At 35.0% G+C, this 13,069-nt stretch overlaps 1 protein-coding gene across 3 annotated transcripts; it reads right to left on the bottom strand.

Moving 5' to 3' along the window:
• Positions 1 to 1,311: 1,311 nt before the first annotated feature.
• LOC111888632 (uncharacterized) lies at positions 1,312 to 12,506 on the bottom strand. Of its 3 annotated transcripts, XM_052764375.1 has the most exons (6): positions 12,173 to 12,506; positions 11,588 to 12,071; positions 11,153 to 11,499; positions 9,658 to 9,771; positions 1,646 to 3,057; positions 1,312 to 1,499 (listed from the first exon to the last, which is right to left on the bottom strand). In XM_052764375.1, exons 3-6 carry the CDS (start codon positions 11,163 to 11,165, stop codon positions 1,482 to 1,484), a joined length of 1,557 nt encoding a protein of 518 aa, XP_052620335.1. In that variant the 5' UTR covers positions 11,166 to 11,499; positions 11,588 to 12,071; positions 12,173 to 12,506; the 3' UTR covers positions 1,312 to 1,481. The 3 variants fall into 3 exon arrangements, 1 of the variants encoding a protein (XP_052620335.1); XR_006192500.2 differs by lacking the exons at positions 1,312 to 1,499; positions 1,646 to 3,057 and adding an exon at positions 8,041 to 8,254 and having other exon boundaries at positions 9,266 to 9,771; XR_002849269.3 differs by lacking the exons at positions 1,312 to 1,499; positions 1,646 to 3,057 and adding an exon at positions 8,565 to 8,900 and having other exon boundaries at positions 9,266 to 9,771.
• Positions 12,507 to 13,069: the final 563 nt, after the last annotated feature.

Here is a 13,069-nt window from a genome sequence, read left to right as displayed (position 1 = left end):
ATTTTTGAGAACGAACAGAATGAACTTTTGAGTGAGATGGAGATGAATTGGAAGAATTAGAAGAATTAGATGAGTGAGAAGGAGAGGGCTTTGATTGAGATGACTTCTTGGCTGGAGACTCTAGGTGACCCTTTTGCTTTTGATCATTAGTGGGACTGACCTTAGAGTTTTGATCTCTTTTGATTTCGGAACCGAACCTTTGCTTTCGGTTGGTTTCGTTCTCTGAATCGAACCTTTGCTTTCGGTTGGAGTCATCCTCTGAACCGAACCTTTGCTTTCGGTTATTTTGGCTCTCATCCTTTTTAACAGGGTTATTCTCAAACTTTAGATTCTTGTCTTGATGTGAGAAGTATGCATTCTGGGATTGCCAGAATTGTTTCCTTTCAGAGAGATTCTTCCTGTATCTCTGGTTCCTTTGACGTTTCTGATTCCTCATCTGCTTCGGTTGATGATGGATATTGGCTTTCCTTTTCGGTTTCTCCGTGGCTGGTTCACTTTGAACTGTGGAAGTTTCACTTTGAACTGAGGAACTAGAGGGAATATCTTCTTTTGCCGAACTTCCATTTTCTTGAGGAATGTCTTTCGTACCACTGGTACTTGGCACATCAAAATTATCTGGCTTGTTCAAGGGTTCTGGTACGTATCGTCCTTTACTTTTCCATGAGGTCCTTTCAGATAACCCTACCGTTTCATCAGCATTATCGATTGGAGCTGACCAGAAGAACTCATCACAGCCATCAGCATTGTCTTCGTTTACAATTGCTGTGAGTTCAGCAATCTGATGTTCGGTTACTCCTGTGACCTTGTACACTTGATTTGGAGTTGTCCTGACCTTTTGATATACTACTGCTTTCTCTGCTAAAATCGGGGACTTTTGTTGGGACAATCGAGCAAACTCCACTGAATTTTCTGAAATTAGATTCTTGTGGTTTTCAGGTTCGCTTTTCACAAATTCTGAGCAGTCAACCGTGTCCTCTACAGAAATTTCACTCATATTGTCATCCTCATTAAGCCCAGATGCATTTTCAACATCAATTTTGTTTTCTGAGCTCAAGTTGGCGTTTAAAGAGTCAAATTTTTGTATGGTTTCGGTTCTCAGTTTAAGTCTATCATTTTCATCCAAAAGGTTTTTAAGCATGTCCTTATGGTCCTTGGATTTAATGAAAGATTCTATTTTGTCCAGTCCATACATATAGGTCGGATTGACGTCATCAGATGATATCACACTCTCACAATTATAAGCTTCAGCATCAATTTCATCCTCCTTAAACTCAAGGAAGGGCAAAATCATGCGATGAATCCTTTGTCCTATTTCACAATCCAAGTGGAGCTGAGTAATATTAGTGTAAAGACGTTTGGCAATTAAACAAAAAACATTTCGCTGTTTCAACAGCTTTAAATTGTCCCTTTGTAAATAAATGTTTTCATCTTTTGTTTTAACTAATTCTGACTCCTTCAGCTCGATCCACATGCGCCGTTCCTCACTCTTCGAAGACACCCTGCTTAATTGATCAGTTAGGTTAGAATTGGTGACTCGAGTTTGAGTTAAACTACTATCTAGATGAGAGATTCGAGAATTAACACTTTTTAGTTCTTTTTCATATGAGCATTGTGGTACTTTAAATGAAACAAAAACCGATTGTACCTTCTTGATCAGTTCATCGAGTTCGTTGAACTGCACGCTGAGCGGTTTGGCTGTAAAGCACATATCCTGCTGCTCCTTCGGTTCATTGCTTCCACCATCAGTGTTGTATCCCCTCATCTGAGATACTTCAGACACCATCAAGCACCTTCCTCCACTGCTCTCCTCTTTTGCCACACAAGCCTTTCCATGAGAAGGCTTCCTCACTTCATCGTCTTCAGAGTCGGTTGACCAAACTTCCACGCCACCGAACTCGTCATCAGCAACCGAACCCTGCACAATTAGAGCATTCATAGAAGGGTTAGCGGTAGATTTCTTCTTTCTCATCTCATCAAGCTTTTTCTGCAGCAAAGCTTCCTCGTCCTTTTCAGCCATCTTTTTGAGGACACAATCCTTAGCATAGTGGTTTTTCCCTCCACAGTAGTAACAGCTTACTCCAGAATCACCCTCTGCCTTCGGTTCCTTCTTAGACTCATCAACCTTCGGTTCATCTTTAACCTTTTCTGAACTATAACTCCCCTGCCAGTTTCGGTTTTTGTTGCTGGGGAATCTCTTCTTAATGAACCTTTTGGGGTTAGATACCATCATAGCATAATCCTCAGCCGTGAGGTCATACTTCTCCAAGTTGAGGTCTTCGTCCTCCATCACAGCTTTACTTTTTGACAGGAGGGCCAGCGAACCTAGGCTTGAGACAACATTCTTTTCCTGCAGCACAATTTTCTCCTGAGACTTGAGAATACCCACCAGTTTCGCCAAAGAATATGATTTAAACTGCTCATGGGCTTTAACTATAGATACCACTGCTCTCCACTCTGATCTTAGACCATTTAAGAACGTAACCTTCTGCTCGATAAGCTTCCTTTCGATGTCATGTTTGATCATCTTGCTGAGAAGATGATTGAAGCGATCGAACGTTTGAGTCACAGTTTCTTCGGCTCCTTGCCTGATTTCTCCAAACTCAGATAAGAGCAAGGTTTGAATAGAGTGTTCAAGATCCTCGTCTGTAGAGTACAGTTCACGAAGTCTATCCCAAACTTCCTTTGCTGTTGTGCATGAACTTACCAACCTGAAAGTGTCGGACTGAAGGGCGAATCTGATCAATCTTAACGCCTTGATATTGCACTGGAATTTATCCTTTTCATCTTGCGCAATATCTTTAACATCCTTCAGTAGATCATTATACTCCTTTTGAGTTTTAATAATCCTTGACGTTGCAGAGTGAGAAAACGGTCCATTGATAATTGCTTCCCAGATGAGGTATCCATTATCCTCAGATCCTATAACATAGTCTTCAAAGTGATGCGCCCAGACTTCATAATCATGGGTGTATAGGATGGGAATCTTCGTGGTTGATCCAATGCTGTTGGAAATATTGATGGGATTCGATTGCGACTCGTCCATAATGATCGAATAACCTGTTTAAAGATCAGACTTGTAATAAATCAGATTAGGGCAAAACAATAAATATCAAGATACGTCAATAATGAGATGACGGCTCAATAAATATCAGTAATTGCGGAAAACCCTAATTCAAACCTTTTTCACAGAAAAGAAGTGTATCGATTACACAGCCTCCTGCTCTGATACCAATTGATGAGATTAAAACTTAATCTTGAAGATCGATTAGATCTTAAACAGGTAAATAAAAACTTAAACAGCAAGAACACTAAAGCAGTAAACAACTCAAGAATGAATCAAACGTGTCGAATGATTATAAAACAACCCTCAGAAGAGCTCGATCAAGAACATCAACTGTAGAGGGTTAGAAGGTTTACAGGAAAGATAAAGAAAATTAAGGCTATCGTAATTCTCTATCTTCTATTCTAGATCGTTAACCTAATTATGCATGCAAGCATATACTTATATAATAAACCTAATAGGCTCTCGGTTGGACAGGCCCAAACCGGAGTACAAAATAATTGAATAAATAGCCGAGCCCAATGACGCAACATTAAACAGATCTTCAACCCAACACAATGGAAGAAGAATGGATACTTAGGGTATTCTGAGGGTAAGATGGCAGATATGGAGGCTGGGGGTGGAACCATAATGTACCTTATATAGTGGATGGCCCTAAAATTAGGGTTTCCGGATGATAGACGTACGATGGGCGTACGTCGAGGGATATCGCGTTTCATTAACTCCCTTACGTTGGGCGTACCCACGCGTGTCCCTTGCGTGCATGGCCTTTCCTTGCCAACTCTTTCTAATAAGTGCCATAAGTGACAATACCTTCAAAGTGTCATAACTCCTTTATTCTAAGTCTGTTTCCGACGAACTTTATATCCACGAAAAGGTGGCGAGAAGCCCTACGCTTCTAGCGACACACCCCGAACCAAAACCTTTCCGAATAAAACCCAATGCCCATAAAAAAACCTAAACGCCCTTACTCTTTGATCTCGGGGAACCATAAATAACTACTCTTAGAACGGGGCGTTACAATTCTCCCCCACTTAAATATGATTTCGCCCTCGAAATCGCCAACTGCCAACTCCGACTATCCACAATCCTGAAAAGCATATTCACGCCCCTAAAGCGTGACGACCACTAAGGCAGACTAGTCCCGCTGTAACTCCCTCTCAAAGAGATACCTAATCCTTCTCATGCAGACTCAATACTTACCTCTCCGGAAGCCCTAAACCCGGAAAGTTAAATTGGATCCCTCTCCCAGACAGGCTGTCCAAACTATCCATTCCTTGACGTCTTCCCATTTCTATGAAAAGGAACTACTCAACCGTGGGAACCCGAATTCCCAACCTGAAAATAGAACCACGAGTCCTACTCTGTTGTCGACCCCACTTGGTCTCTCTCTTAACTGATATTCAACCGAACATTCATCGATACTCTTACCGAACCAATACTCATGCCTGGTCCAATCAGCCTCATGCTGGAATACCAGGTGTGCCTACGATGGGTCCACTCATCCCCAGGATGGAATACCCTCGCATCCCAACACATGTTTGGTTCAATCAACCCTCGGGTTGGAATACCAAACACATCAGGTCCAAGCAATCATAGGGTCCGGTCATCCTCATGATGGAATACCCCAAATTGGAATACCTCCGTATACATAACTCAACCTATAACCATGCTTGGGACCAAGGACCCTGTCCTTGTGTTACCCTCGAACCCTTTGGTTTGCCACATCTGAGTGTAACCCCACTCATTCCTCCCTATCACGATCTCTAGGTCCTTGACCTCCAACTGCAATCTCTTACACCATTCTCATCACCGGTTCATACTACTCCCGAGTCTGTTAACCTGTTATCCCACTTTGCTCTGTTCAAACCTCCACTCTGGAGCCACTATCCCTCTCCCCTTCCAAGGAGACTGAAAACATACCGATGCAACAGCCAACATTGCCACCGCGACAGATCCTAACTAACATTACCCCTTTGTAAGCTTCTTTACCTAATACCAAGGTTGTAAAAAACGTCACTATACTGAGATTAAGGTACTAATCAGTTAAGTGGGAATTAATCAGGGGATTAACCGATGAACATTAATTATTAAGAAAATTATTCAAAAAATAATAAATAAGTTTAATCATAAGAATATAAATATACAATAATGTTCTTCTTTATACAAAATATGAAACAACGTTTTAAAATAATGCCAAATAATACAACGAGTTTCACATAAAATCGTTAAATGTTTGATGTTCCATTAGTTTTTAGATTTAAAGTCACATAATGACATAATAAATTCTAATTTTCACCACACACATCTTCATCTTCTCCGTATGAGACTTGGGGTTCCCTTAGGCCACATGAGACCGATGATGTTTTCGTATGTGCATGAATTATTATTTTGTTTTTTATTTTGATGTTTAATTTCAAGATAAGCGAATGGGAAAAGTATAAAATATGTAGGTATGTACGAAAACCATATAGACGTACTTGAAGAAGCTGTGGGAATTGGATGACATGGTGGAGACGAATTGAAGTAAAAAACTATATAAATACATAAAAATAATACGGTTATACATTTAAAATACATAACCATCTATATAAAAAACTTTTAAAAAATACATAAATACATATAAGTACATATAAATATGTCATACATAAAAATATGTAAAATACTATACGTTTATACATTTAAAACACATAAAAATACATAAACATCTATATAAAAAACATAAAAAATACATAAAATATACAAAAATACATATAAATACGTAATACATAAAAATAATACATAAAAATACTTAAAAAAAAATATGTGAAATACTAAAAAATACATATAAACATGTAAAAAAATATGTGTGTATATTTAAAATATATAAAAATACGTAAACATGTACATATAAAAACTTTAAAAAATACATAAATACGTCCAAATATATATAAATACGTAAAAAAAATATTTTTATACATTATATACAAATTTTGACAAATCTGTAGAAAAATCTCATTATTTTAGAAAAATTAACAATTGGATCCCATGACCTGCAGAACATGTCAAAAATGGTTAAAGTGAATAAATCAGTCGATTTCTTGGATTTTTTTATTCAAAATGTTAAATAGTGAGCCTGTTGTATTTAAAAAAATAAATTTAGAACTTTATTAAAAAAAATTCTCAAAATATTAGGATTTTTTTAGATATTTTCCATTTGTTTATTATAACATCTTCGTACTTAATTATGACATTATCATCCAAATACAAGTGATCATAAGAACATAATCAAAGGAAAAAACATCATAAATGGTCCCTGTGGTTACCCAAAATCTGAAGTTTAGTCTCCGTGGTTTAAAAACCTCATAGATGGTCCCTGTGTTTTCAAAACTTTTGACGATTGGTCCTTATTGCTAACTCCGCTAACTTTTCTCCGTTAATTGAGGGGCATTTTCGTCATTTCACACCATAGGGACCATTTATGATATTTTCAGTTATTTGTTAAAAAAAGAAAAAACTAAATATAATTATTTAATATATAATCTCTCTCTCCCTCTGTCTCTCTCTCTCTCCAAATCATTTGCAGGACCTATCTTCATCTTCTTCACACTTCTTCATCCAAAACTATTCTTGTCAAAAATGGAATCAGAATAACTACAAAACGAAACCCAGATGAAGAAAAAAACCACAAACAATTTTCGGGTTTTCTTTCTCTATTTACAATACACCTCAAGGCCAAACAATTTGGGTTCATTCTTCGATCTATGCATCTAGCCTCCCTCTCTCGAAGACCGGAACCCATATGATTAAGATAGAAAGAAGAACTGTTGCTGGGAATTCAAGCTTAAAACTTCTAAAATCGCAAATCTTACATAGAGCTTGCAAAATCATTGAAGGAAGTGACTGTTTCATATTTAAGTTCATCTTTTAGGTCTCCATCGCAAATCTTACATAGAACCTGCAAAAAGAACAAACAACGATCGACTATTAGCTTCTCTCTCTCTCTCTCTCTCTCTCTCTCTCTCTCCAACCATAGATTTCTTCACAGTGGGTCTTAAGAACAAACATAAGTGTGTTTGCATTTTTGGTTCATCTTCTCTCTAACCACACACACATACTCACAAACACCACCGCCACCTTCACCGCCATTATTGGAAACTCAAAACTCCCTCCATAAATCCCTCATGGTTAATTTTGGTTCTCTGATCATCATATGAACAATATGGTAACATAAATTAACTTGCTTTCGAGCCCTAGATCTTGCAGGATATTCTCACTTTGTTATCATTCTCCTCTATAGTGAAGTCCAATGCAACTTCCATCGAGAAAAAAGGCAGAGACGATGAAGCTACAATTTTTAATTTGGATTTGGTTGCAGGTTGCAATACACTTTTACTCTCTGTTATTTGCGGTTGAGGAAACCCCGAGTTCTATTTTCTAGTTCATAAACCCTAACTCGATTGTTAAATCCGATAACAACGCCCTTCAGTAATGGAATTGCAGATGACCAAGGATCTGTATCCTCTTTCATCATTCTCGTTTGCACATCTTTCGCCATCATTCTAGAAACACCAGATTCTCATCTTATCCCTCTAAATTGATGTTTGATCTTCAAGGGAGATGGAGTGGTGGTGAAGGATTTGGTGAAAACTAGGTTTATTTGATTGTAAATTATGGTTAACAATTGAATCGATTTTGAAGTTTCGGGTTTTTCCTTTGAAGGAAAAGGATGTTGACGGTGGAGAGAGAGAGAGAGAGAGAGAGAGAGTGAGAGAGAGAGACTTTATATATTTAATAATTATATTTAGTTTTTTCTTTTTTTAAAAAATAACTGAAAATATCATAAATGGTCCCTATGGTGTGAAATGACGAAAATACCCCTCAATTAACGGGCAAAAGTTAACGAAGTTAGCAATAAAGACCAATCGTCAAAAGTTTTGAAAACACAGGGACCATCTATGAGGTTTTTAAACCACGAGGACTAAACTTCAGATTTCGGGTAACCACAGGGACCATTTATGATGTTTTTTCTAATCAAAGCAAATAAATTTTGTTTAATGACCCGTTGTAAATACAAAAATATTTTTTGAAGCTATAGCATAATAAACTATTGACTTTGTCCCGAATTAATAATTAAAACTAGGAGGTTGTCCCTCGCTCCGAGAGGGAGCGAGGTTGCTGACGGGTCCTTTTTATCGGATATTTCTTGGCTGCCTGCAAAGAGGACAAATTGCCCATAATTACAAAATACTTTTGTTTTTATCACTAATATAGGCAATGAACTTTTTTTTACCTTACCATAAATTATGTACTACTCAATGAAAAGTTTGATATAAGTATTAGTTTAAACAATACATATAAATAAACAAACATAAGTCAGGTGACAAACCATAACCACTTAACATGCAAACACAACTACATCAACGCTAATTAAAGACAAATCTTTATAAGTGCTCAAGAAGGTGACAAATGTATGATCAAATGTATGATGTGTAGGTTGCTAATTTGATAACTCTTCTAAAAATGTTAATAGATGTTTGATTGTTATTCTGATATGAGAATGACATAAATGATCCAAAAAGTTGTCAGAGTTCTATATAATACACCTAAATTTCCCTAATATCAAAGAATGGGACAAAACCAAGTGAAAAGGGTAAATCTGTCCAAATCCTAGAAAAATTAAAAAAATATCCAATTTTCCAAAAGAAAAACAGATCTCATAATACTTTTGTATCTAACTCTCACCAATAAAACCAATATCAACGTTACCTACAATTAAAAAAAAACTAAAAAATAACAGCAAAATCCAAGGAAAAACCCAAAATGAAAAATCTTAACCTGAGTTCATCCTTCCAGCTTTCTAGTGAGAACATAAAATTCAAAGTACATTGCTAGTTAGTGTTTCTTTTTTGAAAATAAAATAAATAAATAAATATAAAAAAACAGAAAAAGCTGTTAATTGAAAATACATTGCTATTTACTGAACTTATAATCAAGAAATAGAAAATGAACCAAATGGCAATGTATTGTGGGTTTTTGGTAAGGAAATTAAGAGAAATTGAAAAAAAAAACAGAAAAAAATAGGTATAAATGTAAAGCGAGTCGAGAAAAAAAAACAATAAATTACCATGTTTGTTCTTTCTTTCCATCCAAATAAGAGAACAAATAAACCACTGAAAAACCATATCATTTGAAACAAAAAAAAAATGTTGCATGATCAAATACCTTTAGAAAAATGGGTGAGAAGAATTGAGTCAATAATGGTCTCTTTTTTTCCTTTAAATCATCATCAACCTGAAAGATCATAAGATACTCTTTTTCTACCTTAGAATTGAAAATATGTTTTCCACCTGCATACCCTTTCTTCTGTTTTCTCTTGTGACTTCACAAATGATGACTCAGTATTTATTAATTATTAGGCTCTCAATATAATAAAAATAATAATAATAATAAGACTTACCGAATAGCTATTTTCTATAACTGTATTTCACATAAGGCAGACAATTCTCAATTAGATTCTCCAGCACGTAGAGAACATTTTTGGATCCAACACTTTTTAAAAATTAAAAAAATTATACATTTAATAAAATGTAACCATAATTTTATAATTTTATTACCTCTGATATGATTAAACGTTGGGTTATAACTTGCTGAAGTGTCATGAAGTTTCGATGTAGAACTGCATGATAAAGTATTCCAATGTATGATTCCATAAAGTAGAGACCAAAAACCTGCATTATCAAAGATTAAAAAATTAAATTTATATATAAAAATGTTAAATTTACAAATAATAAGTTTGCTAATGACCTTATAAACCAAACTATTAGCTCTATATTAGAACACATGTTCTTTTCATCTTTAATTAACTTCAGACACTTTCCCTCCAATTAGTGTAAAATATTGATCATAAGGAACATTTCAAATTAATACTATTTCTTTTAAACCATTAATCCTATGAAAAAATGACTATTTTGCCCTTACGTTTACATTTACAATTGAGCCCATTTTACATAGGGTCAATATATGAGGAGAGGTATACCTTGTTAAAGTTTGAAAAATACATTACCAAAGAGAAGTGGTTTCTTCCCTTGTCTCGTTTTAACAATATCACCATTAAACTCATCAATTGTACGATTTTCCACATTTTCAGGTAAATTTTATCAACAGGGGGTAGACACCATACATAACACACGATTGAGCTCTAACAGATGTTTACCTCCTATAAACATATTCTATTATAATCAAAACTAGGTGTGGGACCTGTATATTATACGGGATGATTTAAAAAATGATTAACCTTAAAGTATAAAATGAAATATTTTTTAATGTACAACTTTAAAAATAAAAAAGAAACGTATTTATTACAATTTAATATCATATATATGATATTTAATACTTTACATATATAAGTATATGACTTTAACTAAAAATGAAAACAAACCACAAAAATTGACAAATAGATAATATTTATTTCAAAATTACCACAAAATGACAAGTGTCAAAACTCATGAGAGATTGACAAGTGGCAAAAAAAACTTTCATTTATTAAGGATTTATTAAGGAGGATATGGAATATACATATGAGTGATTTCGAATTTTCAAATAACCAAGCAAAGCGACCAAAAAAATTAACGGTTCAATGTTGTATTCATGGAATGGTAATCAGTCTTATTTCATAAGTTATTGAATAAACAACGATAAATGTTAGAAAAAAATCCATTTAATATTTAAGGTTCTACTATTGGCTGAATTCATTTGACCCGCAGAGCCTACAGATCTATCATTTCTTATGGGTTAACCGTCTTTCATACTTTGAATGTCTTTAGGTAATCCAACAACACCACAATTTGGTGAAGCTCCAATGTAACCTTGCCCATGGGTATGTCCTAAGACCTTTTGCTATTATGATACTAAATAAAACCAATGTTGATTTTTCAAATTAGGTTTTTGTCATTGTAAACCCATATTAGGGTGGTAACTATCAATTCCCTGAAAACCATGTTGATACCAGTTGTCAGTTTTACCCTTAAAAGTTCAAACTAAACAATAACATCATAAGATGCAAGAAAGAAGAAAACACAAATGTCAATTTGTGTTAAGTCTATATAATACCAGATGTTGCCATGGCATCCACAAATGCCAATTTCTTCCCTATCTCCCTCGAACTCCTTTCCGCCTTCAACAACTTCACCTACATCTACAGTCCAGACTTAACATCTTTCATAAGTAAACTGTATACATAGAAAACTAAAACGAGAAAATAAATATTAAAATAGAAAAATCATTTAGGACTGGAAAATGAGAGGCAGAAATAGACTCTTGTGGAGCATACCATAGTTATTTTTTCCAGAAGATGGCCTAAATCTTACATATCTCCATCATCACCGATCCCAAATCAAAAAACAAACTCTTCATCAACATTGACATTTCAACAAACACATACCGTGCAGTAGTAGTTCCTACAGAATAACATTCATTTGTTCAGACTTCAGACTTGAATTGGAACTTCAATCAACGACTTTCTCATTCGAATCCTGTGAAACTTACCTTCAATTTTAAATGAAATCGATGGAAATGGAGTTCCAAGTTCCTAAAAAAATCTCATATCCCAGGGAAATCGTTTTCCATTACATACCCTCTGATGACCTACAAAGGAAATAAATAAAATCAACAGATTGTCAACTCGATGGGTGCAAGGGTTGGTAGCTTTTGTGAAAGAAATCTATTAGAGAATATAGATGTCAACGGAGTAACAACATAACACAATAACAAATACGTTGAGTGCGATTTGAAGAAAGACGACATGAAAGCGACGAATTTCTGAAAACAACGACAACAGGCAAAAACAGAACATTGGAAAGCATACAAATACCAAACAACAAAGAAAAGAAGCAAATCAATTGAAGAAAGTTGTTAACACATAATCAACATTTTTTCTAAAAGCAAAATAAGAAACATTAAAAAAGTCAAAGTCTGAAAAAGAAACTCCCCTGTACTTTCGAAGGTGTCATAGTGAATCGCCACCAGCGCCCTGCAATTAGCAAGCAGAATTCTAGTAAGCCCAAATTAAAAGTTGAAATAGAACGAAGTTAAAACAAAGTGAAATACAGAGAAGGAGTAGTAGGCGTCGACCTCATCGGTCGATTCTCTCCGCCGCCTCTACTTGTCGTGTCCGCTTTCATCGGCTGAAGAATAGAATCAATACCCCCAAGTCCGAATAGGAATCTGACTTAGAGTGAATATCGTCGTGGTTCCAATTTGATTGAAAGCGATGAGCGGTTGAGGAGCAAGAAAGGGGAGCGTCAGAGATCGCAACATTGTCTGCTTTTTTGTGTAGAAGGTAAGCAGTAGGCAGTGATATATAGGTTGATGAGAATGAAGCAGTTTTGAGGCGGTGAGCATCTGATTGGAGAATTAAACGGTGGAGAAGAAGAAGCGGACATGTATTATTCAGTCGTCGACTCATTTACCGGGATGTATATCTGGGTTTTTTTTTAAATGGATCAATAGAAAGAAAGTACAAAATTGAACATGCACAAATAAACAAAGGACTAATTTTGCCAACCTTAGCCACACTTTACTGTAGCTAAGCTAAGGATGGAGAATTTTAATATATATATATATATATATATATATATATATATATATATATATATATATATATATATATATATATATATATATATATATCTTTTTGAACAATAAATGTCTAAACTTAACATTTACATATTAAAATAGGGTATATACCCTTTATTTCCGGGTGATTTTGAAATGAAAAACTCCACCTTCATCCCACATGGATAAATTGATTATTTTAGTTTTTTTTATAATTTTAAAAAATAAATAAATATGGAATAAAAAAAACCTAGATAAGTCAACATTTTCTTCTAGGGGTGGAATTGGTACGATATCAATTCGTTTTTTCTTAAACTGTATATCGTACCAACTATAATTGGTATAAAAAGTTTCCTACCGGTACTGTACCAAGTATACTTGGTACCAATATATTTGGCTACCAACAAGTTGGTT

Source organism: Lactuca sativa, chromosome 5, assembly GCF_002870075.4.
Source record: "Lactuca sativa cultivar Salinas chromosome 5, Lsat_Salinas_v11, whole genome shotgun sequence".
Lineage (NCBI taxonomy): Eukaryota > Viridiplantae > Streptophyta > Magnoliopsida > Asterales > Asteraceae > Lactuca > Lactuca sativa.
This window is presented reverse-complemented; position numbering and strand designations above follow the sequence as displayed.